The 27,671-nt window shown below is 51.3% G+C and overlaps 1 protein-coding gene across 7 annotated transcripts; it reads left to right on the forward strand.

Moving 5' to 3' along the window:
- Positions 1 to 4,213: 4,213 nt before the first annotated feature.
- Positions 4,214 to 26,837, forward strand: TRAF1 (TNF receptor associated factor 1). Of its 7 annotated transcripts, none has more exons than XM_060154485.1 (9): positions 4,457 to 4,792; positions 6,290 to 6,344; positions 6,860 to 7,900; positions 9,826 to 9,910; positions 18,463 to 18,528; positions 19,031 to 19,441; positions 20,925 to 21,102; positions 23,279 to 23,427; positions 25,509 to 26,837. In XM_060154485.1, exons 3-9 carry the CDS (start codon positions 7,761 to 7,763, stop codon positions 25,725 to 25,727), a joined length of 1,248 nt encoding a protein of 415 aa, XP_060010468.1. In that variant the 5' UTR covers positions 4,457 to 4,792; positions 6,290 to 6,344; positions 6,860 to 7,760; the 3' UTR covers positions 25,728 to 26,837. The 7 variants fall into 7 exon arrangements, with proteins under 7 accessions (XP_060010472.1, XP_060010468.1, XP_060010469.1 ...); XM_060154486.1 differs by having other exon boundaries at positions 7,141 to 7,900; XM_060154487.1 differs by having other exon boundaries at positions 7,492 to 7,900.
- The last annotated feature ends 834 nt before the right edge of the window (positions 26,838 to 27,671 follow it).

Below are 27,671 nucleotides of genomic sequence, written 5' to 3' on the forward strand. Positions count from 1 at the left end.
CCCATGAGCCATGGCCGCTGAGCCTGCGAATCTGGAGCCTGTGCTCCGCAACAGGAGAGGCCACAACAGTGAGAGGCCTGCGTACAGCAAAATAAATAAATAAATAAAAATAAGAAGAGTCTTTATTGCCAGAGTCCATGAAAGAAGGAATTTGACACGTAGCAAAAGCAAACTTTTAGAACAAGGCACGCAAGTGGCCAGAGATGGCAAAGAGAAGCAGCAGGTTGACCAGCATTGACCCAAAGTTGTCTGCCTTCCTCATTATTGGCCTCTTAAGAGCTTGTCTTTATCAAAGGGTCCATCTGCCAAGCTCTTTGCCTGGACCACTTTACCATCCCCGTGAGTGTCATTGGTACCTCCATCACAAAGTGAAATCCCCATGTCACTTTCAAAGTGGCCAGCCCCACAAATAATTGGAAAACCCCTAGGGACAGGTCTGGAGCCTACAATTCAAAAAACTTCTGAGGTGCTTTGTTTCTTTCCTTAAAATCTGGAAATCTACTGAGATAGGGAAAATCACCAGACATAGAAACTCCCTTCAAAAAAGAACCCCAGATTTCTTTTCAAATTTTTGTTAGAATGCTATTTCTAACTTCACAACACCCTGAAAAGGGCCAGGCCAAAGATACTTAATAAACATTTTGTGATGATGGCGAAATCATCATTAATGATTATTACCTTAAGTAAAAATGAGTATGGATAGTGTCTTGAGTATTAGTCATTCACTGAACAAATGTTTGACAGCCTCCTCTGTGCTAAGTCAGGGGAAAGAACAATGAAGAAATCAGACACAGCTTTACTTTAACACCTTTAATTAACTTAATTTCTCATATTCATATAATCCACATAGTCTAGTGGGGCAGAAAACTAGTTGTGAACAGGCACATTTTAGAAATTGCCAGTTATAATAAGTATAGTAAGAACCAGATGGAGATTAACAGAAGGAAACTTGGGACATTTTAAATCATCACACCAAAGCGGAGAAGGTGTACTATAGGCTACAGTTTTTACAAGATCATTTGGTATATTTCTTTGTTTTATTGTTGATATCAGCTGTGTGTGAGTTACCATGGGGAGGTATTGAATTTGGGTTGAGGAACCCAGGACAATTTGGTCTTCTAATCTACTAGGTGACTGATAACATGTAATCATCTGTTTAATTAAATTTCCTGGTTCGGGAACCAGAAGTTTACAGAGGAGATTTAGATGATGCTAGCAGGAAAGCTGTTCACTAATTGTTTTTACTAAACACAAGCTGTGAGTATGACAGGGACAAAGCCTGCAGCTGGCAATGAAAAGAAGGAATATAGAGGCAAAACGAGGAATGTTTGGTATTTATGAGTAGAGGAAGTAGTAGCCCATTATGGGCTCCACGTTTTAAGGGTTGCTGACAAACAGAAGCAGCCCAAATGGCTGGCATTAGCTGACTGGATATGCTCAGCTGGTGCATTCATATCTAGGAGGCAGCTGTCATGAGAACAGGAGCTCGGTCTGCCTCATTTACTGCTATAATCTGGGGCCTGGCTTTTGGAAAGGAGAAAAACAGTTTTCTCATCTCTTCTTGATGATCTTAATAAATGGAGCAAGGCATGTGATGTGCTCCGATTAGAGCAGTGTCACTGTGACTGATATTAAATAAAGTGTAGCCACTATTACTGTCACTGTTATTTTTACCATGACCACTGACCTCAATCCTCTAGATGCTTAGGCTCCAATCTGGTCCTGCCCCCTCACCACCTGCAAGGCTAATGACCCAGGCCAATGTAATCTTTCCCTCCTCCAATGCCCATCTGGACTATAACACATGGAAAGTCACAGTTATTGAAGAAAAGGTTGAACGGCTGGGACACTAGAGGCAAGCCAGCCCAGGAGAGAATCCCAGTTTCCACCTCTGGGACCTGGGAGCATCTCATTAGATCCATGATTTTTTTTAACCGTGTCCCTAGAGCCTAGAGGCCCGGACAGGGAGGAGAGAAGCCCAGCGCATAGGCTCCCAGCTGCCTGCTCCGCTTAACAGAGAATCCTTGCTTCTAGCTGGTTTGTACGTTTGGGCTCTTTGTGAAAAAGCATTTGAAGACACAGTCCCACAGCTAATACAAATTTTGAAAAAACCCAATGCATTCTATGATCTTTAAGGTCATTTTCCACTAAAAAACAAACACAAAAAAACTATGGACTATTATTTCTTGAATTATTGCTTAAGCATTCATCTATTTATCTACCGCCCCCCAAATACTTTAGTGGCAGGGAGAAAAAAAAGAGCACAAGTATCCTGACTCCTAGTCCAGTGCTCATTCCAAAATAGAAATATGTCCTCCAAAATATCACTATGGATTTCAGATGGGGGCAGAGAAGGAAGACACAATTCCTTTCATTCCAGTACTGAACTGTCAGCGCCTTGTCAGTTTTCACCATTTTTCTCTTCTGCATCTCAGAAGGGATGAAAAATCTCTCCTCTAGGAAACAGGGCAGGCCAGGAGGTGGTCAGACACTTACGGGGCTTGTCACACGTGCTCTACCATCTTCAATGCAGAATGGCTCACCAAACTTTAATTTTCCATAGTCCTCCTGGCCACTCAGTCCTTAGTTCCTTGCAGGAATCACAAGCTCAAAAGGCTACAAGGCTAGCAGGCAACTTCAATGTCAAGAGTCTGACAGCTGAAGGATTGGGGCAAAACTGGAGAATGGAAACCTTTTGGTGCTTTGTAGAACAAGCAGAGCAGATTATGGATGTGAGCGGGACTGCTGAGGGTCAAACATTCCCTACTTCCCTGTGTGTGCTTTCTTGTTCCCCAATCATGGCCCCAGGTTCATACCACCAGATCTTAGGCCTTAGCCAGATGGACTACTTTTCTTCTTAAACTTATTTTTGGGAAAAAAAAATTTTTTTTTCTACTGGGTAGAGATGAGTGGTCTCCAAAGGGTTTCGATTCCTTTCTGAGTCAGGTTAAGCCTCACTGGGCTCCGCTTTCGATTTCTGCAGGCTTGCCACTTGCTGAGGGCTCAGAGGTCCCCTGGTGATGCCCCCTCTATTTCAAGAGCCCCCAAAAATAAGTCGAGTGACTACAGATAAGTTTTTGGTACTTTCCAAAATTAAACTATTTCCCTTGGTAAATTTCCACCAAATGAGCTCATTAATCTGAAAACAGGATGTGGCACATGAAGACAGTAAAGTCAGGTTGCCTGCTCACTTACACTGGCCCGGGGCAGGGAGGAAGGGGGCGGGTGGGAGAGAGGTGGGAGCAGAGAAAGGCTTTTAGAGGTCCCACTGCACTGAGAATTAATGAATTTTTAAATCAGAGACTCAAAGCTCTAAATCCTTTTCTCTTAGAATTGAACGTGACCACAGAAGCCACCTCTGGTCAGTGTCCCACAGAAGGCCCCTGAGACCCTCTGTTTGTCTGCAGGCAGGCGCCTCCCCTCCAGGTAGGACCGAGGCCCTCCCTTCTCCAGGAGGATTCTATCCTGCAGCATCAGCTCCTCAGGCAGAAGCTGGGAGTTCTGCCCCAGGTGAGTGAGAGGCTTAAATACATCCCAGGTTAAAAACAAACAAAACCAAAGGAGTAAAACACAGTTCCCAACTCCAGTTGGTGTCAAGACAAAAAATGGGACCCTAATACGTAGAGAATGTAATGGGTGCCTCAGAGCCACAGAAAGGAAACAAAACCAACGAAGTAGGCAGGCTCACTCCTTCCTCAGCTAACAGTCCTGCAGATGTTAGGTCTTGATGGAGAAGGAGCCTTTATCAAATTCGCAAAAATAAAGATTGTTTGTACCTTTTAGACAAAAATTCTACCCCAACACTAAGTACCATAACTACTTTGATTGATATACACAAAATTCATAGGGAATAAGTGGCTGTGTGTGTGTTTAGACAAAACCAGAAACGGTTCCTGAAAACACCCAGTTCTGTGGAAGCCCCGTGCCTTCAGAACCGCTCTGTACATCTCTTCGCTGATTGCTCCAACCCAATAAGCTTGGACGAGCCTGACACTGTGCTAGGACCTTGCAGGAATCTAAGAGGGCTAAGACTTGGGTTTTGCTGCTGCTCGCCCCACCCCACGCGGGATTGCAGGCAGGCAGGGGACAGGATGCCGGTTCAAGTCCCAAGTCCGTGTTCGTTTAGTCTGCGAACACTTTGAGTCCCACACACGTGCCAGGAACTCGCGCGGGGAGAAGGAGAACGGAAGGTCAGTCTTCAGTGGAAAAACAGAGCCTGCGACGCCGTGGATGCCGCCCCGGGCCTAGTTTCCCCATTCGGGGAGCGTTCGCCCCGCCCCCGAGGCCGCCTCGGAAAGGCGGCTCCGGCTGCAGGAACCGGCCCCGGGCCCGCCCTCCCCGGTTTCTGCCGCCTGGGCCGAGTCCTCGCGCCACCGGAAGCTCCCGCCGGGCCGCTGGGAAGCGGCGGCGGCGCCAAGGTTGGTTGCACTGCACCCCGCCCCCACCCGCCTCGGGTCTGCGGGGGCTGCCGGCCGCCGCCCCAGCGCTCCCCGCCCGGGACAGCCCGGCTCCAGCTCTCTGGGGCGGGGGCGGGGGCGGGGGCTGCCCAAGTGCGGGACCCCCCCTGCGCGCCTCCGGGACCTGGAATCCCGGCTGCAGAGCCCTGCCCCGGACTCGCTGCCCCCGCCCTTCCTGCGGACGCCCGGGGCAGCCCTGCGGGGGCTCATCCTTGAATAGTCGCGGGCGCCGCTCTGCTCCCCTCAGTGCGCACGCATCCGGAGATGTGGCGGTGGCGAGACGGCCGTCACCAGCCCGCGCGGGGCGCACGAACGGGGCTGGGGGACACGGACAGGTCATCCGGCATCACTGAGCCGGGCGGGGGGTGATTGTGCTCCGGCTGCGGGACGCGGTGGGATCACAAAGCTGGGAGCCCAACCTCATCCTGGGGCGGCCCACCGGGACTCCCAGGGAAAGTGGGGTCTGGTCCAGCTGCGCCCCGAAGGACAAGTGGAAGGCTGGGGAGACGCGGGTGTAACAGTGCAGAGACTCCGCGTCTTCGAGGCCCGCGGCGGGGGGAGGCGCGGAGATGGGGCTGATGGCGGTTCAGAGTGGAAGAGAAGGGGATCAAGGAGACATAAGGAGGAGCAGCCACAGAAGTGGGGGCGGGGGGAGCACGGAAGGGGTGCAGGAGGCCACAACAAGGAAGGGAACTGGAAAGGAGGCGCCAAGAGGCGTGTCAGGTGCTGGCCACAGGGCTGGTTGGATAGAAACTGGGACAAGCCCCGGACATTTGGCACCCTCGACCTTGAGAACCTTGGGGAGATGGTTCCATGGAGATTGGAGTGAGGAAGCGGAGCGTCCGTGTAGACAGTATTTTCTAGGAGTTATGTTAAAGTGAGAAGGTGTAGATGTTGGAGAGGAATGTGGAATGAGGGTAAAGGGCGTTTTAAAGCACCATGTGTGGTTAGAACACAGGCTCAGGGCTCCCGAGTCCCCACTCACTATCGGGGAGTCCTTGGGCATGTCACTGAACCTCTTGGTGCCTCAGTTCCTTCTTCCGTAAAACGGGGATGAAGATGACAATACCTGCCTCATAGGGTTCACGTGAAGGTTAGATGAGATGGTGCCTGTAAAAGCACTTAGCACGGCACTAAAAGCACCTGTTACTTTTCACTTGCAATTATTAGAGCAGCTTGCGGTATTTTGCTGCTGATAGGAAGGAGCCGGGAGGCATTGAAGACAGAGGGGAGAGAAAAGGGAGCAGAGAGAAAGGGACCGAAGAACTTGGATGGAGAGAGAAATCTTGGGTTCCTGTGCCAAACCAAGGGAAGGAGGGAACAGGTGGGGACGCAGGGAAGTTTGCAGGTTTGGGGTATGTGGTTAAGTGAGTGGCTTTCTGATAGTCTTTCTCCGAAGTAGGCCTCAAGGTCGTTTGCTGAGAGGGCCAGGTCAGGGCTGGCCCAGGTGAGGGTGGAGGTCCTGATTTCCACTGCAGCAGTAGGGTAGGGTGCCATGCCCTCTTTGCCAGCGACCCCAGGCAGACTTGGCATCGCTCCCGGGAAAGTGGACAGTTGAATTTACTAGGGTCAGAGGACAACGGCAGACCTGCCTTGCCCACTTGTGAGGCTCATCTAAAGTTGATGCATGTGAAAACACGATATAAGCATAACTTACCATTTTAGTCTTTCTTCGTGACCTTGAGGAGCTGGAAGGGCTGTGGCCATCATCAATATCAAAGTTTTTTGGGCACTTCACTTGGGCCGTGCACCATGCCATGCTTTCACCCATGATCTCATTTAGTTATTACAAGTCAGGTGAAGTAGGTATTAATATTAACCCCATTTTGCAGTTGCAGAAACTGAGGTGCAGAGAAGTTACTGACCTTGTCCCAGGACCCACAGCTAGTAAGTGATGGACTCAGGGTCCCAACTCAGATCTGTCAGACCTCGAAGCCTGTGATTTGAAACTACTATGAAAGTTTGCAAAACCCCTAGTAGCAACCCAGCAGAATAGAAAGATGTGGAGGGATCATCTTTTCCATTTGGTAGGTGAGAAAACAAAGGCTAGAAGCTCTGACCTCCATCCTGGGCTCTGTAGGTTCCACCAAGCTGCCTTGTTTGTGCCTCTCTTGAATGGGAGGAAGAACACAGAGCTTAGAGTCCCACAGACCTGGTGGTCATCGTGCTGTACCACCAGGTGCTGTGTGACTTTGGACCAGGCATCTTGCTCCTCTGTGCCTCCACATGCCTGCGGAATTCCTAACAGGTTGCTCTAAGGAATAGGAAGGAAAATGTTGCCTGGGGCATGGTAGATGTGCCAGGAGCCATGCTTCCCACACAACCATGGATCTGCGTCCCACTTGGCTGCTAAGACCAACTCCTCGTGACCTTGTATTTATTTAGACCTTTGTTCTCCTCAGGGCCAGGAAGTGGTGGCGCCTGATCCGAGTCTGTGGCCACCTATGACTTCCTGAGTGGGGCCGTGGAGGGAGGGCCCTGAGCAGTCCATGGTCCTGAGGCCTCGGACTTCAGAGGGGAGGGCCAGGTGTCACACATACTGATGAAGAACGCCACGGGCAGGGCTGGACCATCAGAAGCCTTCCTGCTGGCCTTGGCCATGGGGCCCCAGAATTTTAGACCCCAGAGAAGTCTTGGAGATAATCCTGTTGCAATTCCTTTTTTTTTTTTTTTTAATAAACAGATGGGGTAACCGAGACCCGCTGTGCAAAAGTGACTTTTACCTAAGATACTCTGGACAGGGCAGAGCTAATATGCACGGAACTTGCATTTTTGGACCTGACTCCAGAACCCTGGGGATTTCCACTGGGGCAGTGAACACCCACACCGAGTATCCTAGGCTGCTCGGAGGTTCCAGGGAACATAGACAAGTCACCGACTGGGGCTCTCTCTGCTCCTGTCCCCTGGGGAGGAAGTGGAGGAAGCCAGTGGCAGCCTGAGGTCCTCCGACTGGGGAAACTCTGTGGTTCCTGAAAGTCCATGACACGGTTCTTTTTTCTCTCTGACTTGCTTTCCCCTCCCTCTTGCTCAAAAGAATGACTGGACACTCCTAGAGCCTGCAGTCACCATCCAGGGGATTTTTTTCACCACAAAGGGTAATTCCTGTCTCATCCCTGCTGTGACTCAGCTGTGACGTTGAACCGCACAAGCCAGTGAGAAGATAAAATCATCAGACTCCTGCACATCAGAGAGGGTGGCCCGGCCAGCACTCACCTCTTCTCCCAGCACAGACTCCACGGAGCTGGTCCCCTCCCCAGAGGAGCTTAAACAGGGGCCCCCCACCAGCCAGCCTGGGACCCTGAGATGGCTTCTGGCTCGGCCAGCAGCCGCCACCCGGCCCCCGATGAGAACGAGTTCCCCTTTGGGTGCCCCCCCACCGTCTGCCAGGACCCACCAGAGCCCAGGCCCCTCTGCTGCGCCGTCTGTCTCTCTGAGAACGTGAGGTGAGGGGTCGGAGGAGAAGAGGCGGGTGGGAAGGAGGTGCCAGGGAGGGAGCCCTCATGGGAGGCGGGGGTGAGAGGAGCTGTGGTTTTGGGCAGGTGACTTCACCTCTCTGGCCTCAGCTTCCACACCTGTTCCTCAAGGGTCCCGGACACTGCCCCGTCTGACTGTTGGTGGGAGGAGAAGTAGCCACAGAAAGACGTCAGCTCCCTTAGCAGAAGGCCATCCGGGGTCAGGGGGAGAGCCTCTGGGTCCAGCTGGGCTACTTACTGTGTGGCCTGTGCAAATTGTTTGATGTCTCAGCCTCCTTGTCTGTAAAATGCCTGTAAAGTGATTTTCTACCTCCCAGGATTGTTACAAGGCCCAGTCAATAACATTCCAAAAAATCCTTGTAATAATGAATATAAACTCCCTGGTAAATGACAAACTGCTGTACAAATATATCTTCTTCCACAATATCACCCATCACCTCAGACTGTTTGCTGGGAATGCTTTTAAAGGGGACTAGATATTTTTTGTATTCATATATTATACATTTATGGATGTATATATAAAATATGTATATATTTGCATATAAATATATACAATGCACACATTTTGCATGTGTATAAAATATACGTATATAATTTACATTGTATATTATATATTAAAATATGTGTATATTTATATGTAAAATATAAATAACTCAGAGAGGTGTGACATCAATATGATCATCAGTATCCCACCTTAAGCAACTATTATGTACCAACTGTGTGCCAAGCACTCTTTCCTTGTGTCTTCAGAAGCTCCTTGGAAAGGTGGATACTATTATTACCCTATTTTACAAATGAGGGCAGTGAGGCCTAATGGACAGATGAGGTCAGTTTGCCGCAGGTCAGTTTCCTGGCAGATGTGTTCTTAAACTGCCGTGCACCCCCAGCATGACCTTTGTTTGGGACTTTACAGTTTAAGAAGGTGGGAAACTTCTCAGGCAAGCTTGAGGAGTTCCAATGCTTTCACAAAGGAGGAGGCGGAGAGAAGGCGGAGAGAGGTGGTGGTGAGAAGGGCAGGTGGGGGGAGGAGCAAAGCTCGACTGGTTTCACCATCCTGGCTTCATCTCAGGCTTTTGCAGTGGGCCTCTTGGCTTCCTTCGCTGTCCTTCCAAAACCTGGCAGAGGCGGGAGAGGGATCCAGGCCTGAGGCCTGAAGAGCTCTGCCCAGCTCTGCGCCTGCCTCCCTCGACCTTGGTGGATCCATACGTCCTCTGAGGCCTCATTCTCCTTCCTGTAAAATGGGCCTGACCCGTGGCTCTCACTGAGGACCGGATCGCTTGGGAGCTTTGTTAAAGCACATAGGACCATGTGTCACCCCATTCAGAGTCCGGCACCCACTCCTGGTTAAGAACCTCAGGCTAGGTGTTCTCGGAGGCCCCTTCTTATTCTGAGAGGCCATGGTCATCTGTAATTACTAAAAATAAGAGACCAAAATAAAATAGAGGAAGCTGAGAAGAACTAATATAGCTGCATATCCACAATCCTTTATCTGAACCCGTGGGGTCAGATGTAGTTTGGAATGGAGAAGTTTTTCAGATTTTAGAAAAGCAAGTCAGTGCATTACTGTGTAATTCTTCCAGCGGGAATTGGGGATGCACCTTATAATCAAGCAATGAATATTTCTGCAAACATAAATATTCACACTAAGTGGGATAAGTAGGGGCTTGAATAGCCTCTAGTCACTTCAGATCAGGTTTGGCTGCCAGAGAAGCTCACTGCAAACTACAGGAAGACATTGGTTTGGGAATGGTGGGTCTGGGGTTGTGGAGCTGCACGCTCATTGGTATCAGCTGCCACACTGGGCAAGGGCTAGGCATTTGGAGCTCTGGGGACGGTGGTTGGTGCCATGGAGTCGTGAATGCCTCACTCAGTGGCATTTGTTCATGTGTCCCCAGGAATGGTGAGGATCGGATCTGTCCCAAATGCAAAGGGGATGACACACCATCTGAAAGGCCAGGAAGCCTTCTGTCTCAGGAGCAGGTAAGTTGGCACTGCCAGGAAAGACTGTCTGTCAGTTGTCTCCGTTGGCAGGGGAAGAGGCCAAGTAGGTATCTGCCCACCTAGTCCCTACCAGGTGGCTCCTTCCTTGTCTGAGTCTAGACTGAATTCATTTTGTCAGCAGTGAGGAGACTGACGTTTGCGGTGGGGAAGCAACTTGCCCCAAGCCACCTGGCCGACCCGTGACAGACTCAGGGTGAGAACAGCATCTAGACAGGGGTCAACACACCACAGCCTGCGGGCCCAACTCAGCCTGCCGCCTGTTTGTACGGCTTACGAGCAAAGAATGGTTTTTACACTTAAAAGGTTTCTAAAAATTGAAAGGAGAATGAGATTTTGTGACACATGAAAATTATAAGGAATTCAAACTTCCAGGTCCCTACATAAAGTTATATTGGTTCACAGCCACAACTCACTCATGTATATATGCCTTGCGTGTGGCTGCTTTTTTATTTTTAATATTTATTTATGTATTTATATTTATTTGGTTGTGCCGGGTCTTAGTTGCAGCAGGCAGGCTCCTGAGTTGTGGCATGCGAACTCTTAGTTGCGGCATGCATGTGGGATCTAGTTCCCCGACCAGGGATCGAACCTGGGCCCGCTGCATTGGGAGTGTGGAGTTTTATCCACTGTGCTACCAGGGAAGTCCCTGTAGCTGCTTATGTCCTGAAACAGCAGAGGTGAATAGTTGCAACAGAGGCCTCGCAGCCCAAAATATTCACTATCTGGCTCTTGACAGAAAAAGTTTGCCAACTCTTGACCTAGACAGTTCTTTCTGGCCCTGTTTGCCCTCAGACAGGGACAGGCCATCCTCATCTCACTTCTCCGGCTCTGCCAAACTGTGCTTCCAGGAATAAGATACAACTTTGGTAGTGTGAGGGGCCAAAGAGATACCCTCAGGCATCAGTTTAGAACCCCAGCCCTTCTGAGCTGGAGAAGGACCCTTGTAGGTAATCTGTCCAGCCCAGAGGTTCCCACATGTTGACCAGCACTGGTCCATTCCCACCAGTTCATGACAAAAATGATAAAAAAAAAAAAAATAAGGAAATTGTTATGAGTTTTTCTTATAAAAGTAAATTCTTTCCATTTATAGAGTCAACCTTTACTCTGAGATGATGCCCTTCCTATTCATGTCTTTGTATAAAGGAAATGATCGTGATAGGTGATAGAATTCGGGGGTAAAGCCTTTATTTAGTAAAATTTTAAAATGGCAATCTTTATGTTAATCTCCTAATTTAAAAAGCAAACAAACTGGTATTGGTCTGTGAAGCCAAAGCTTTAAGAATCCCTGCTGTAAATCTAACCCCCTCTTACACATGGGCCCCGACTCCCACAGGGGCATCTCATTGCAAAGCTCCCTCATGACCAGGGTCTCGCCAACTTGGCCACCAGCACTGTCCACACTGTGAGGCACTGGCTCCTTTCAACCAAAGCTCCACCCTTGCCCGAACCATGGCCCAGGGGTCAGGAGACTGGTGTCTGAGGATGGCTTTATAATTCAGTGCAAGGCTGAGATGACTCCCCAGTCTCCACCTGTAAAGTGAAGATGCTAGGTTGACTGTGCAGGGTCTTTCCAGCATCTGCAATGTCCCATTGCCAGTCAGTGGCTGGCAGGGCAGCTCTCCCTCCCGCTGTGGAACCAGAGGCAGGCAGGTCTCCACGCCTCCTAACCCCTTCTCCGCTCTGGCCCCTCTCCTGCAGAGAGTTGGAGGAATTTCCTGTCCCACCAGAGCTGGTTTTGAGGGCTTTCCTGTCTTCCTGTCGGCAACCCTCTCCCCGCGCAGGTCCTCAAGGGAATAATAGTAAGGCTCCAGTGCATTTCCCCAGAACTTTGTACTCTACAATGTGGTTAAGAGCTAATAGGATTAACACCCATGGAATAACTTTACAAGCCTCCCTATTTGAGATCTTTGTACTCCACCCTCGAAAGAGGACATGGGCTAGATGCTTTCTAAGGCACCTGCCTGCCCGAAGGCATCAGGGCTGTTGTTTTGACGTGTTTTATTCTTGCCTCTTAACAAAATGAATACAGATTCATTGGACAAATCTTAGATAACATAAAGATGAGATATTTTAATATCTCTCAACCCAGTAGTCTTAATTTTTTCATCTTTGTTAATGTGAAATCAGATGAAAGTAGAAGCGTTCTGATTAAAGGGGAGCCTGGAGCCCTGTCCTTTCGGTTACCCCACTTCCTTCTCCTGTCCCAGCCTCTCAGAGACACTGGGGATTCCTAGGGCCCTGCAGAGCACAGTTTGAAACTTGCTGCCTTAAACCAAATGAAGTGACTCTAATCATGGAATTACAGGCACTGAAACAGGCTACAGAGTGGGAGGAGGGTACACCCCCCAGTGGAAAGCTGGGGGGTGGGGTGAGCCAGTGGTCTGACACCTGCACAAAGCCACAAGTGGAAAGACCAGGGACTCCTTCAGCTTCTGACCCAATGGGAACTTTGGGGGGACTTTTGACCAAAGGAAAGCAGCTGATTATAAATCAACACTTTGCATACGTGGTGATTCTGCAGTCTGTGCATCTGGGGAAACCTGGGAAGTGAAGGTGGGGTGGACAGGCTGGGCCGGAGACCAGCTGAGCTAAGCCCCGAGGTGCCCATTCTTGCAACACTTTCCATGCCATCTGCTTGTCAGTTTGTCCTCCTCCTCTGACTTCATTAGATTAATGTCTCTCTAAGAAGTGCTCAAAGCCCGAGACCGATTAGCTCATGTAAGAAGCAGATATTAAAGGATAACTGTTGACCTGGTTAGAGAGTTGGTTCTTGCCTAGAACGACCTTCCTACAGAAGTGACAATGAAGTAGGGAACGACCCGGTGGCTGGGAAATAGCAGTCAATTCTGTCTGCCTGAGACCCTGTGAATGGGATTGTTTCTCTCACTCTTTTCCCTCTGAGGTCACTCAGGAAGGTCAAAAGCAAGCTGGCATCTGCTGCCAGTGGCTTACAAGAGTGCCTTAAATTATTCTAGAATCAGAAAATGATAGGAGGTCAAGCTGTCTAGTCCAATTTCCGTTCTGTACTGGATTCCTGCCAAGTGGCTTTGTGTCCTTCCAGTGATGGGGAGCTCATTACTGCATGAAACCACCACTTCCACCATGGGGAACTAACTGTTGTACCATTTTCCTCTTTGTTGGTACTGAGCTGAAGTCTGTCTCCCTTGGGGCCACAAAAAGTAAGTCAGTCAGCCTCCTGTCCCCTGAGGCGGTCCTGAGTCTGTGGAAGGACGCTGACCACGTCCATCTTGAGTCTGTCCTCAGCCTCTGTGCATATCTGTGTCCTTTGAAATGCAATGCCTGGAAATGAACCCCCTTACACTTCTGAGCTTGACAATTGCATCTGTAACCTTATCGATCCCGTGACATCCTGTGTCATGTGCAGTGGTGATACCCCTATTTCACCAGTGGGTAATATATCGAGGTTCAGTGAAGAGGTGTGCCTGCACCAGTCATACAGCAAAGGGGGGGCAGAGCCAGGCTCCCACTCCTGCCCCTTAGGCTGCTGACATCTTCTCTCTGCTGCCTCCAGATGGTGGATCACCCCCAAATGTTTTACACAGGTTTAAATACACAGTCCGCCTTAAGTGCTGGAATCCACCAAATGCTGTGGAAACAGGAATGGGCAAGACTACTTTCAACTAGGGGAATCAGGCAGGACTTCCTGGAGGAGGTGGCAGTTGAGCCAAGCAGAGATTGCCAGAAAGGAAACTGACTCAGGTACAGAGGCGGGCAGGAACTGGCGAGCGGACCGAGTCCACCCTGTCACTGTCGAGTGCCTCTCCCTTAGCACTAGCTGAGACCCAAGCAAAAACAGCCCCTCCTGGCATCCAAGACCTTGGCCAGCCTCAGTGCCCAGCACAGCAGCGTGGGAAGTGCCTGGCACATTGCAGACCCTCCGCTCTGTGCAGTAGCTTCACGGAGGCAGCTCTCATGCTCCCGGCACCCTCTTGACACTCACATTCTCGGAGGCCCCCAGGTCCCCAAGTGGGGGCCCTTTGATGGAGCTCTCCTGACCCCGTCACAAAGGGCCTGGGGAAGCAGGGAAGCTGGGAGCACCACACACCCCCAGACTTCTCGGACGTGGACAGAAGGACAAGTGTTCCCTCAGGGCTGGGATTTTGTTTTCTCTGTTTCCTCCTCAGAGGAAATTCCACTGCGAATTTTATTTTTAGCAGTTTGCAAGCAATGAGACCGCTCACACAGGGGCCTCCTGTGGCACCAGACAGGCACAGGCTTGGCTCAGGACAGATGCCCCGTTCCTCCTCTGCGACCCCAGCCCCTTCCCTCTCCAGTCCCCTCGGTCCCTGGACTTCAGATGAGGCTACCCTTTAGTCAAGGTGAGGACTCCTGGTGGGGAGGAAGGACACTGGCCGTAGATTCCAGGCCCCTGGCCTCTGCCACAGCCTTGCCCCAAACTTGCATCCTGCAAGTCACCGGCCATCTCAGCTTCAGCTTCCTCACCTACACGAGAGGCAGAACCTCCAGTGGGAACATAGGGTTTTACAGAATTAGTTATTAAGAGTTTGAGATGTGAGGATTAAATGAGACGCGTGTATGTGACAGCCATTAGCAAAAGGAAAAAGATGTCCCAAGGGCAGTGCTTAATCCACAGGAATAATTTTGCTAATAATAGTACTTCTACTAATCATGGGTGACATTTACTGAGCACCGCGTCAGGCAGAATGATGCTCCCCAAAGATGTCCACGTGTTAATCCCTGGAACCTGTGAATATGTTACCTCACATGGCTCTATTAGTCTGCTCGGGCTGCCGTAACTAAGTACCACAGACTGGGTGGTGTGAACAACAGAAATCTGTTTTCTCACAGTTCTGGAGGCAAGAAGTTCTAGACAGAGTTGGTTTCTTCTGAGGCCCCTCTCCTTGGCTTGTGGATACCCTCTTCTCCCAGCATCTTCCCATCATCTTCCCTCTGGATGTCTGTGTCCTAATTTTCTCTTCTTATAAGGACACCAGTCATATTGGAGTAGGGCTCACCCTAATGACCTCCTTTTAACTTAATTACCTCTTCTAAAGACTCTGTCTCCAAATACAGTCATGTTCATGGGAGCTAGGACTTCCCTATATGAATTCAGGGTGGGGAGACACTACTCAGCCCATAACAATGGCAAAAGGACTTTGCAGATGTGATTAAATTAAGGATCTTGTGATGGGGAGATGACCTTGGCTTATTTGGTGAGCCTATTGTTATCACAAGGGCCCCCAAAAGAGGGAGACAAGAGAATCAGAATCACAGGGAGATTGGAAGATGCTCTGCTGCTAGCTTTTAATATGGAGGGAGGGACCCTGAGCCAAGGAATGCGGGTGGCTTTCAGAAGCTGGAAAAACAAGAAAACAGGTGCTCACCTTGGACCTCCAGAAGAGGCACAATCCTGCTCACTTTTAGGACTTCTGATCTCCAGGTCTGTAAGATAATATTGGGCTGGCCAAAAAGTTCGTTCGGGTTTTCCCATGACATGAAAAACCAGAACGAACTTTTTGGCCAACCCAAAAAATGTGGGTTGGCTTTTTGTTGTTGTTTGTTTGTTTATTTATTTGGTTGTGGCAGGTCTTAGTTGCAGCTCGCTGGCTCCTTAGTTGCAGCACGTGGGTGGGCTCCTTAGTTGCGGCATGCATGTGGGATCTAGTTCCCTGGCCAGGGATCGAACCCAGGCTCCCCGCATTGGGAGCGTGGAGTCTTAACCCCTGTGCCACCAGGGAAGTCTCAATGGGGGTTGTTTTAAGCCAATAAGTTTGTGGTATTTTGTTATAGCACAGTAGGTCACTCATGTCAGAATTTACTTATATTATGGCATTTAATCCTCACCATAACTCTATAAGGGAGAGTTCTGTTATTATACTCATTTTGAAGACTGGGAAACTGAGACATGGAGAGGTTAATAACTCCCAGGGCCACATAGATAGTGTGTGAAGTGACAGAGATGTGCTTTTCACCCTGACAGGCTGGCTCCAGAGCCCACCCCCTTAACCCTGGAAAGCACCCCAAGGAATGAGACTGAGTGACTGATGGTGGGACTCTGGGCAGCCTGGCTGGCCACCAGCGGCCTCTCAAGTTACGCCCTGCCCCTCCTCTGCCAGACATGAGAGGCTGGTCCCAGCCCACTCCCATTGTACATGGTAATAAGGATGCCCGCTCCACCCATGTAGCACTTGCCAGCCTGCATGGGCTTTCATTGCACAGACACACCACAGGACTCAGATGCCAAAGGAACATGTGCCTCTCCACCTGTGGGCGATTCTGGACTCCCACCATTAGTTCTATCACTTTCACGTTTTTACCTCCCTCTGACTCTCACTTCAAGCATATACCCTTAGAACGGCAGAGGATTCGAATCATGGGCTCGTAGGGAGTTTCAGGGCCTGAGAGATGACCCCTTGTGCATTCGCCAGGTTCCTCACTGGCCTCAGGCCCTCCATCCTTCCCTCATGTCGGGAACTACCTTCTGGGAGAGGCTGCATCACAGGGCACTTTCCAAAGCCATTGCAGTCTCCCTGACAAGGCTACCCACCCCTCCCCAGTAAAACATCTGTTTTCTATTCTTTGTTGGGAGCAACTTGTACTTGAAGCCCGGGGCAATGGGGCAAAGTGGGGGGTGGCCTTTTGCTGGGCTGTGCTCTGTGTCCCAAACCAACTGTACTCATTAAGCCCACAGCTCTCACTTATTCTACTATTAGAGAATAATAACTAGTGTGGCTTTGTATTTGCTCAGCCCAAAAGACCTCTGTCCTCCCCTCCTTTCATCCAAATCTCCCTTCACATCACCCCATGAGGTTATTCTTGAAAACAACAACAAAGCTCTTGGAAAATCAAGATATTATTTACATGTAATAAAATTCACTCATTTTAAGTGTACAGATTGATGAATGCCGGGAAATGTATACAATCGTGTGACCTGCAGTCAGGAGGGTGAATGTTTCTGCACCAGAAAAAGCTTCCTTGTGCCCTTGTTCAGTCAGTCTCCCCCAGCTGCAGCCCAGGAAGCCACTGGTCTATTTTCTGTCACTATAGTTTTGCCTTTTCTAGAATCTTGTAAGAATAGAATCCTCGTATGTAGTCTTTGGTGTTTGACTCTTTCATTTAGCATGTTTTGAGGTCCCTCCATATTATCGCACATATTAGTAATTTAGTCCATCTGACTGCTGAGTAGTGTCCTGGAGTACGGATATACCACACTTTGTTCATCCATCCACCAGTTGATGGATACTTGGATTGCTGCCAGCGTGGGCCTCTTATGAGTAAAGCTGCCGTGAACATTTACATATACCCGGACATATTTTCACTTTCTCTTGGGCAAATTCCTAGGAGTGGAATGTGTGGGTTGTCTGATAACTTGATAAGCACGGTCTTATGTATGTATGATTTAACTTTATGAGATACTTCCATAGATTTTCCCAAAGCGGTTGTACCATTTTGCATTCCCACCAGCAACCTATGAGTGTTTCAGTTCCTCCACGTTCTCACCAAAGCTCGATATTCTCGTTCTTTGTAAATTTTAGCCATTTAGTGAGTGGACAGTGGCATTTCGTTACAATTTGCATTTCTCTGATGACTGGTGATGTTGAACATCTTTACATAGGCTTGTCATTTGTGTATCTTATTTTGTGAAGTATCTGTTCAGTATTTTACCCATTTTGTATTCGGTTGTTTGTCTTATTGAATTGTAAGAGTTCTTTATATATTCTGGATATAAGCCCTTTCCAGGTCTATGTTTAGGAAAAAATGTTCTCCCAGTCTCTCCTGGGCTTACTCTTTTTTTTTTTTTTTTTTTGCGGTACGCGGGCCTCTCACTGTTGTGGCCTCTCCCATTGCGGAGCACAGGCTCCGGACGCGCAGGCTCAGCAGCCGTGGGTTACGGGCCTAGCCGCTCCGCGGCACGCGGGATCTCCCAGACCGGGGCACGAACCTGTGTCCCCTGCATCGGCAGGCAGACTCCCAACCACTGCACCACCAGGGAAGCCCTGGACTTACGCTTGATAAGAGATAGAGACATGGGGTAGGAAGATCCCTGGAGCTGTGCTGCTTCCTAGCTGTTGCTCCTTGAGTAAATCCCTGCCCCTCTGTGAGCTTCAGTTTCTTCATCAATGAGATGGGAACAAAAAACCTACCCTGCTATCCCCAAGTGTTGTTAGGGGTCCTAGGAAGAATTATGACTATGAAAGCATTTTGTAAACTCCTCAGACTTATACATAGGTTAACAGTATTGTCAAGTTGCTTGTTAGAGGCCCTCACAGAGCCCCCAGACCAGTGGGGGCAACCAAAAAGTAAATGATGATTACAGGGCTGAGTGGAACATGTCCCATCAGGAGAGGTGGCAGCGCTTCCCAGGATCACAGCAGGGGCCTTGCTCTTGTTCTGAAGGAGGGTTACAGGACGGCTGAATCAGAAGGAACAGCATGTGCAAAGTTTTGTGGCCCAGCCCAGCTCATGCCTGGTGGATGCTGGTGCTTTGCAGAGAGCCCCAGTGCCACTGGGAGCCCCATAACATCCAGTGACATGGTTCTTATTTCCAGGATCACCCCGAGGTGGCTGAGGCTGGAGTTGGGTGTCCCTTTGCAGGTGTTGGCTGCGCCTTCAAGGTAAGCATCTGAGTGTGAGAGAGGAGATCTATCTGTATACTACAGTCTCAGACCTTCCCATCAGCCCCTCCGGGATGTTCCCACAACATCAAGCTATGCCTCTGGATGTACCTTACATGACTTTCCCAAGCAACAAAATCACTAGTAAATCATCTTCGTACTCAGGGGAGTTCTTCTTAATGTCTCACCTGGGCATTGTAGCATCACAAAAATGACCACCGCCCGCACCCCCAAAAACCCCTTTGCCTCTCTCCATGGTCCTGAATCATCAGTGCGCTCAAGGGCATGGCAGAATTGTTGCTCTGGAGGCTGGGATGGACACAGCTCATCATGGGTATGTCTCATGCCAGGGTCCTTCTCCGAATCCCTCTTGCTGTACACTTCCCTTGGCCGGATGAATGGATATGACTTCCCTTGGCAACCTTTGGTGGCAGGACTCTCCACTGCTCCCTGGTCCTCCCTCCCCCTCTGTTTTCACTGATCAGTCCCACTCTCTTGGCAGGGGGGCCCAAAGTTCATGCAGGAGCATGAGGTCACCTCCCAGGCTACCCACCTGAACCTGCTGTTAGGGTTCATGAAACAGTGGAAGGCCCAGCTGGGCTCTGGCCTGGGGTCTGGACCCATGGCCCTGGAGCAGAATCTGTCAGACCTGCAGCTGCAGGGGGCTGTGGAGACAGCTGGGGACCTAGAGGTGGACTGCTACCGGGCCCCCTGCTCCGAGAGCCAGGAGGAGCTGGCCCTGCAGCACTTCATGAAGGAGAAGCTCCTGACTGAGCTGGAGGGGAAGCTGTGCGTGTTTGAGAACATTGTCGCCGTCCTCAACAAGGAGGTGGAGGCCTCCCACCTGGCCCTGGCCGCCTCCATCCACCAGAGCCGGCTGGGCCGTGAGCACATCCTGAGCTTGGAACGGAGGGTGAGCATGGGAGGCACGTTTACCCTCAAGGCAGCTCAGGGCCCCCCCCACCGCCCCGCCGCCCCAATCTTGTCTCCAGAGCAGAGGACCAGCCTTCCTGCTAAGCATTCTCCCTGTGCAGACCAGTCACTCCTCCTTCAAAAATATCTCTCCTGCATCCCACAGCCTTCTAGGAAGAGGACTGAGTCAGAAGTTATAGTCAAGGTCAAACTCCCCCGTCCAGTGCTTCCTTTCCTTTGCTTAAACTTCTGCAATAGACTATTCCCACCCCAAGCATCTCATTCCACAGCTGGACATTTTGCACCACTAGAAAGTTCTCCCTCATACTTAACTAAAATCAGCCTCCTGTGTCTTCCCTGCCCCTCGGGGCCCCCAAAACATCTGACTTCTAGCCCCCATGGAAGCCCTTCAGAGATGAGCAGTCAGTAATAATATCCTGAGTGTTTCCTTTTTTAGGCTAAACACCCCCAGTGCCTTCACCACTTCATCAGAGCACATCGTTTCATGCTGTCCTCATATGTGCTGGCTCAGCCTCTAAAGGATTCCACACACTCAGAGTGGTGGTGTCAAACCACCAGATAATCCACTTATCTGACAGTTCTTGGTTGCACCAGACTGTCCCCTCCTTTGTTCCAGAGCTTATACTTTTCTTAATATAACCAGTCACCATGTTAATGTTGCTTTTTTGGGGGGCAGCAACATTACTTCACCGTCTCATGTTGAGTTAGGCCTGGATTTTCGTTCCAGGTCCACCATTAACTTGCTGTATAGATCTGGGCAAATCACAGGACTGCAGCTTTCCCATCCGTAAAATTAGGGCTTCAGTTTTCTTTAAGGACACTCACTTCCATTCCTGACTTCCCTACCTGAGTACACCCAAGAATAAATTTGTATTCTTTCAAATGTCAGTGGAGGAACCTACCAGAAGAGCCAGGCACTGGGTTTGGGTGGCGAAGTAAAGGATTTATTTATGTAACTCTTGCCCCAGTTGGAAGGTGATGGCCTCCCCGAGGGCAGTGACTGTGTCTTCAGTTCATTAACGAATTTCCTGGCTCTACTCTTACGTGCCAGACACTGTGCAAGGCATGGACACAGATAAAATGAGCATGGGCCCAGCCGTTGATAGGGGAGACCATCTATCCTGTTGGAAAGGCAGAAAAATATATCTCAGGTGGTTGTAAAGCCTCTATAAGATCGATGATGAAAGAGAGAAACCAGCTGAGCTAGGGCAGTGGTTAAGTGTTTCGCAGAGGAAGAACCCTGTGAGCCAGGTTCCTGACGGACGAACAGGAGTTGGCCAGTGGACAAGGAAGGGAAAGGAATCCCGGGCAGGAGGGACGGCATGTACAAAGGCAGATGCACGTGGCTGAGGGAGGCAAGGAAAGCAAATTCGGGGGCAGCTCTGTCTCTACATCCCGCTGTCCCCATCCCACCGCCAAGCTGGATTCTGGTGCCCTTGGCTGAATGGGCTTCCCCGCCCCAGGTGATGGAGCTGCAGCAGACCTTGGCCCAGAAAGACCAGGCCCTGGGCAAGCTGGAGCAGAGCTTCCGCCTCATGGAAGAGGCCTCCTACGATGGCACGTTCCTATGGAAGGTCACCAGTGTCACCAGGCGGTGCCATGAGTCAGCCTGCGGCAGGACCGTCAGCCTCTTCTCCCCAGGTAAGGCCTCCCCGGGGGCACAGACACCAGCTGGGGGAGGCGGGGGGGGGGGTGTTCCGCTCTGACAGGCGGGCTGCGTCCAGTTAGGCCAGTGTCCATTCGGGCCCCCGGCCCTACCAGGCCCGCGGAGGTAGTAGGCCCCTCCCCGCTCAGCCGCGTGGATCAGGGGCTGTTTGCACCAGGCGTACCTCCCTGGACATCCGTCATGGTCTGTAACTAGGAATAAAATGATCTACGTTGTGTGGATATCGGTTGTGAAAGAGAGTGCGCTGTGAACCAAAGTTTGTGTAGATGCGAGGGAAGCCCAGGGTGACTTGCCCAGGTAAATACCATGGGGCCCCGCCCTCCGAGACCCCGTGGTCTGACATAAGACAAGTGGAGAACTCTCTGTGTACCACTGTGGGGAGCACGTGTTGAGTATTGTGTACACTGGGGCAGTTCTTAGTCGCTTCTGGGGCCCCTGGGCCTGGCACGATGTCGTGCATGAAGTAGGCAGTTACTCGGTTGTTGTTTCTCCTAATTAACTGATAGCTGTCTGTGTAACAATGTGTGTATTTGTGCTCAGACCTGTGTGCTTTTCCCCTGGCCTCACTCGCGTGCCTCTAAGTAAACGGGTGGGTCGTTAAGGAGGATTTCTGCCGATGGCAGTTTTAACCACCACTCACATCTGCTCCAGCCTCGTGCCTTTCCTGGCCATCTGCTCCTCTGACACACCCAAGGTCAACAGTGCTGGGATTCAGAGGGGCATGGGAGCTTGCCCCACACCATAGAGCAGGCTGGGTCCCAAAGCCAGCCCCCCTTTCCTCAGGAACAGGGACAGCCCCTTCAGGGGGTGGCCTCGCCTCCTACACATAAGCTTTTTTGTCCTGGCTTCTTTCCAGAGAGGGAAAAAGCAAGCAGTGTCTCTGGCTTCCTGTTCTACCAAAACACAAGGGGCACAGATGAGTCAGACTGTCAGCCTGTCCCTTCTCCACTCCTTCCCGCATACCCTCCACACCCTGTCCCCGCTCAGCCCCTCCCAGAAGGGCCCTCATGGTGACGGCTACTGGAACCCACACTCAGATGACTCTTTCAGCTGCCCAGGGAGAGAGCCCACAGGCCCCTGTGCCTAATCACCAGGGGATGATTCATCCCGGGGGCCTTTGCCAGCGGTGGCCGGCAGCACTGTGATTCACCACACTCTCTCCCAGCCTCCAGGAGACCCCAACCGCCTGGCCTAGGGCAGCGGAAAGAAGTCCGTGTTGGGAGGTAGGAGGCCTGGCCCCTAATTCTGTCTCTGCCCCCAGTACACTATGACACTGTGGCCAGCCACTTCCCCTTGCTGGGCTTGGGTTCCCGACTACAAAATGCAGGTTGGTTAAATCAGAAGTGTGATCCCGGGCTTCCCTGGTGGTGCAGTGGTTGAGCGTCCGCCTGCAGATGCTAGGGACACGGGTTCGTGCCCTGGTCCGGGAAGATCCCACATGCCGTGGAGTGGCTGGGCCCGTGAGCCATGGCCACTGAGCCTGTGCGTCCGGAGCCTGTGCTCCACAACGGGAGAGGCCACGACAGCGAGAGGCCCGCGTACCACAAAAAAAAAAAAAAGAAGTGTGATCCCAGGGCCAGCAGCATCTCTGTCCCCTGTTAGAAATGCCAATTCTCAGTCCTCACCCCAGCACTACTGAGTCAGAAGCTCCAGGGGCAATCTGTGATTCTGATGGCCTTTGACAGCCACCAGGCCAGATGATCTCCAAGATATGATGCTCTATAACGGAGAAGAATGCTGAGCTCCATCCCCAGATTTCATTTTTATGGTTTTTTTTTTTTTGGCTGCATTGGGTCTTCGTTGCGGTGGCTTCTCTTGTTGCGGAACATGGGCTCTAGGCACGCAGGCTTCAGTAGTTGTGGTGCGCAGGCTCAGTTGTTGTGGCTCGTGGGCTTTAGAGTGCAGGCTCAGTCGTTGTGGCGCACGGGCTTAGTTGCTCTGCGGCATGTGGGGTCTTCCCGGACCAAGGCTCAAACCTGTGTCCCCTGCATTGGCAGGCAGATTCTTAACCACCGTGCCACCAGGGAAGTCCCGATTTTGTAGTTTTGAGCCATGACCTGGGCATGCCTAACTGTCAGTCCCAGTTTCCTCATCTGCAAAGCCCAGCACTCCCCAGCTGCCTCGGCGCTGCCTCTGGCTTCCTCATTTCAGCTTTCTACACTGCCAAGTACGGATACAAGTTGTGCCTGCGGCTCTACCTGAATGGGGACGGGACGGGGAAGAGGACCCACCTGTCCCTCTTCATCGTGATCATGAGAGGGGAGTATGATGCTCTGCTGCCATGGCCTTTCCGGAACAAGGTATGGGCCTGGGGGACAGTGGGGGTGGGATGGAGGAAACCTGGGTCCTGATCCTGATTGAGCCTTGAACTTGCCTGTGTGACCTCGGCAGATCCTTTGCCCTCCGTGCTGTCAGTTTCCCCTCATAAAACAAGAGCCTGAGTTCACATCTAGTAGCCAAGGCTCTTTGCTGCATTCTGAGTCTAGGAGCTAAAATGTTTGGACCAGCGACCCTGGAAGACATGTAGAGATGAAGTTCATGTTGGGGGTGAATAAGGAAAACCTCTTGGAGGAGGTCCTGTGGGGCTGGCCTGAACTGACAGCATTCTCAGAAAAAGGGAAGGAGGAGGAGATGCCTCTGCACACCTTTTAGAATGGCCAAAATCCCAAACGCTGACAACACCCAATGCTGGCAGGGATGTGGTGCAGCAGGAACTCTCCCTCACTGCTGGTGGGACTGTAAAATGGTGCAGCCACTTTGGAAGATAGTTTGGCGGTTTCTTACAAAATTAAACATACTCTTATCATGTGACCCAGAAATCACACTCCTTGGTGTTTACCCAAATGTGTTGAAAACTTACGTCCACACAAAACCCCTGCAGACAGATATTTACAGTGACTTTATTCATAATCGCCAAAACTTGGAAGCAGCCAAGATGTCCTTCAGTAGGTGAACGGATAAATAAGCTCTGGTAAATCTAGACAGTGGAATATTATTCAGTGCTGTAAAGAAATAAGCTACCAAGCCATGAAAAGATATGGAAGAAGCTTAAAGGCATATTACTGAGTGAAAGAAGCCCGTCTGAAAAAGCTAGATACTGTGTGATTCCAATTACATGATATTCTGGAAAAGGCAAAACTGTGGAGATAGTAAAAAGATCAGTGGTTGCCAGGATTTCATGGAGGGGAGGAGAGATGAATAGGTGGAACGCAGAGGATTTTTAGGGCAGTGTAAATACTCTGAATGATATTATAATGATAAGATTCACGTCCTTATACATTTGTCCAAACCCATAGAATGTACAACGCTAAGAATGAACCTTAAACTAGGGACTTTGGGTGAATATGATGCGTCAACATAGGTTCATCACCTGTAGCAAATGTACCGCTTTGGTGGGGATGTTGACAGTGTAGGAGGTCGTGTGGGGATATGTACTCGGAAATCTCTGTGTTTTCCATTTAATTTTGCTGTGCACCTAAAATTGCTCTGAAAAATAAAGTTTGTTAAAAATGCTTAAAAGGGCCGCCGGAGGTGGGAGTGTGGCAGGGATTCCCCGCAGGTGGACGGCGGCAGCAAGGGAGTGGGAGAGGGAAGGGGAGGGTGTGGACTCCACACCTCAGCTGGGTGGAGGAAGATAAGGGCGAGCAGGTGGGGTGGAAGCGGTAGTGCCGCAGTGGTCTGGCTATGAGTCAGTAGGTCAGTGGTTCCCATATGTGCTGGGGGGATTTTCAAAATACTAATGACTGGGTCTCACTCCCGTAGATGGTGAGGCGTGAGCATCGGGAGTTTTCAAACCTTCCCAGGGAATTCTAAAGTGCAGCCAAGTTTGAGAACTGACTGCTGCAGTGGGCGATGGGCATTTCAGTGACGTGTGCCAGGGAGGAGGCTGTGTGTCACTTTGAGATCGTTGGCTTCTCGGAGGCACACAGGGCCCCTGTACAGACCAGAAGCTGGGTTCGTGTTTCAGGGTGTTGATTGCCGTCTGCTCAGTGGAAGGCCTGTCTGCTCTCGCCTGGGGGGATCCAGCTGTGTTTGAAGGATCAGACAGACATCTCAGTGCAGGAAGGGACATCTTGGGTTATGGAGTCCAACCTCCTTGTCTGGGCTTAGTCCCCCCTTTAGCCCCCAACAGCCAACCACAACTGGCAGTGGCATCTGAATTCCCCCTTCCTGTTAAGAACACCTGAGCTCTAATCATGGGACACCCCTGAAGCCTGCTCACGGTACCAGGTGCTTCCATTTCCGGGCTCTTCCTGTACGCCATGTGTGGTCCTTACGTGTTTCTTTGACTCCTGATCAGTGTGAGCTCAGAGTTAGAGGGGCTGCACGGGTGACAGGCACAGGCCCTGTCCCTGATCTCCCACTGGCCCCTGCCCCGCAGGTCACTTTCATGCTGCTCGACCAGAACAACCGTGAGCACGCCATCGACGCCTTCCGGCCCGACCTGAACTCAGCATCCTTCCAGCGGCCCCAGAGCGAAACCAATGTGGCCAGCGGCTGCCCACTCTTCTTCCCCCTCAACAAGCTGCAGTCGCCCAAGCATGCCTATGTGAAGGACGACACCATGTTCCTCAAGTGCATCGTGGAGACAGACGCTTAGGGCAGGAGGGGCCGAGCAAGCCGCACCCGGGTCCCGAGGGAGCACCCGCTCAGATGGGGGTTCAGCAAGATGACTGAGGTCCTGCCTTTGGTGCCCAAGATCCCAAGACACAGTGATGGGCCTGGGCTGGCATGACGTGAGCCGAGCGGACAGATTGACCGTGGCTAGCTATCAGTTTAGTGTGGCGGGACCTTGGACTGGGCCCACAAAGGCACACGGTCCCAAAGGAGGTGGTGCAGGACTGATCCCCCTGCACTGACCGTGCAGCGCTGGAGCCCCGAGAGCCACCTGGCCCTGAATGTTGAGATGGACTCTGGCCGAGATGGGGAGGGTGTGGGGACCAGGCTGGGGCGTGGATGGGGAACTGGAGGTGTGGGACCTCAGCAAAGAAACTCCAGGGATGGGAAGACCTCTGCAGGCCGCCACGGAGAGTGAGCTTGCTGTCGTCCTGCTTGGAATCAGAACCAGGACCAGGGGGTGGAAGTGACAGGGTGCCAGTGCGAACTCAATCTGTCCCAGCCTGGACCGAGTTCCCCAGCACTGGAGGTGAACAAGCAAAACCAGGGGGCTATGCTGCGGGGAGGGCATCAGATGCGGGGAGGGGTGGTTTTGAAGACCTTCATGGTTTCTTCCAGCCCAGAGTCTCTGACTCTATGCCTCCTGGGCCAGATGAGGCCTAGTGCCGCAGGGGGTCTGGAAACATTCAGGAGCCTGATGCCCTCCAGTTTCCTGACTCACCTTCAGTACCGCCAGGTGGGCTGAGCTGACCCGCACGGCACCTGCCACCCTGGGCCCGGCAGTCTGCTTGCCCTCCATGCAGAGCCACGCAGAGGCCCTGCGTCCTGCGCGTCCCCCAGCTGAGCGCCCCTCCACCTTCTCCAGGTGAAACCAGGTCCCTAGCTCCCAGAGGCAGCTGGAAGGAGCGCGGAGAAGGAGAGGGGCACAGACTCTCCACGCTGCCTGCCTGGGGGCCCTACTCTTGGCCATTTCCAGAATCCCGTGTCTCCTGTTGAACGAAGGCAACCACATCTCTAGTTGATGGATCAGGACCGCTGAGCCACCCACAGATGTTGACCTTTTATATGTATAAAACCAAAGAATTTTTTTAAATGTCTTTTGCACTTTTCATGAAGGGTATGGTTGTGGGAGTTGGTGGTGACTTGTGAGCTCTGGGTGGCGCTGCCAGTTTTGCAGGTGGCATCCAAGGCTGGTGTGCTGGCAGGAACATGCCTCTCTGCCTCAGTCTTCTGACTGTAATGGGGGAACCGCCCCGGCCTGCCTCCCTCGCTGAGTTCTGTGACCTCAAAGGAGATGCTACACAGGAGAGGCTAGAGAGAGAAAGGCCCGGGCACCACTGCCCACCTGGCCTGGCCTGGCTGCGGCCCATGCTTGTCTTCTCACCTTGGAGGTCCCTACACAACCAGTTCCTGTAGGGACCCTCGCCCGTCTTTCCAGAGCCCTGAGGCTGCACGTTGCCGCTCAGAGATGCAGGGCAGGTCCCCCGCTCCTCTCCCCACCAGGCTTCCCTGCAGCTTACTCTTCCTCTATTTGCCGAGGCTGTGATGGGCTTCATGTCTCACACCCTCAGGGTTCTCATCTGTGAAATGGGTCAGCAGCCCTGCCTGTCCTCTCTAGCCCAGCGTTTGTGAGGATGATGCTCACATAAGAAGTAACGGAGCAGCACGGCCCAGTGGGATCAGTATATCAGAAAACCCAGACCCACCCCTAGTCCAGACCTGGTATCCCATCATGCCTCAGCCTCTTCATTTACAAACACGGGGAAGCATCCTGCCTGGCCCTGCCCAGCTCACAAAGTTTTCACGAGGCCCAAATATGATACCCGAGCCCTAGTGCTTTGTAGTGTAATGGCATCTTGCCACACGTGATAGGCTACAAACGTGTCAGGGCTTCTTTTTCTCGTCCCCGCTGCTGACAACCTGTCAT

This window comes from Lagenorhynchus albirostris, chromosome 7 (assembly GCF_949774975.1).
Source record: "Lagenorhynchus albirostris chromosome 7, mLagAlb1.1, whole genome shotgun sequence".
Classification (NCBI taxonomy): Eukaryota; Metazoa; Chordata; class Mammalia; order Artiodactyla; family Delphinidae; genus Lagenorhynchus; species Lagenorhynchus albirostris.

Coding starts and splice junctions, on each gene's coding strand:
- TRAF1 (XM_060154489.1), top strand. CDS start 7,761: ATGGCTTCTGGCTCGGCCAGCAGCCGCCACCCGGCCCCCGATGAGAAC. Junction 9,911..18,462: donor GCCTTCTGTCTCAGGAGCAG/GTAAGTTGGCAC, acceptor TCTTATTTCCAG/GATCACCCCGAGGTGGCTGA. Junction 19,442..20,924: donor TCCTGAGCTTGGAACGGAGG/GTGAGCATGGGA, acceptor TCCCCGCCCCAG/GTGATGGAGCTGCAGCAGAC.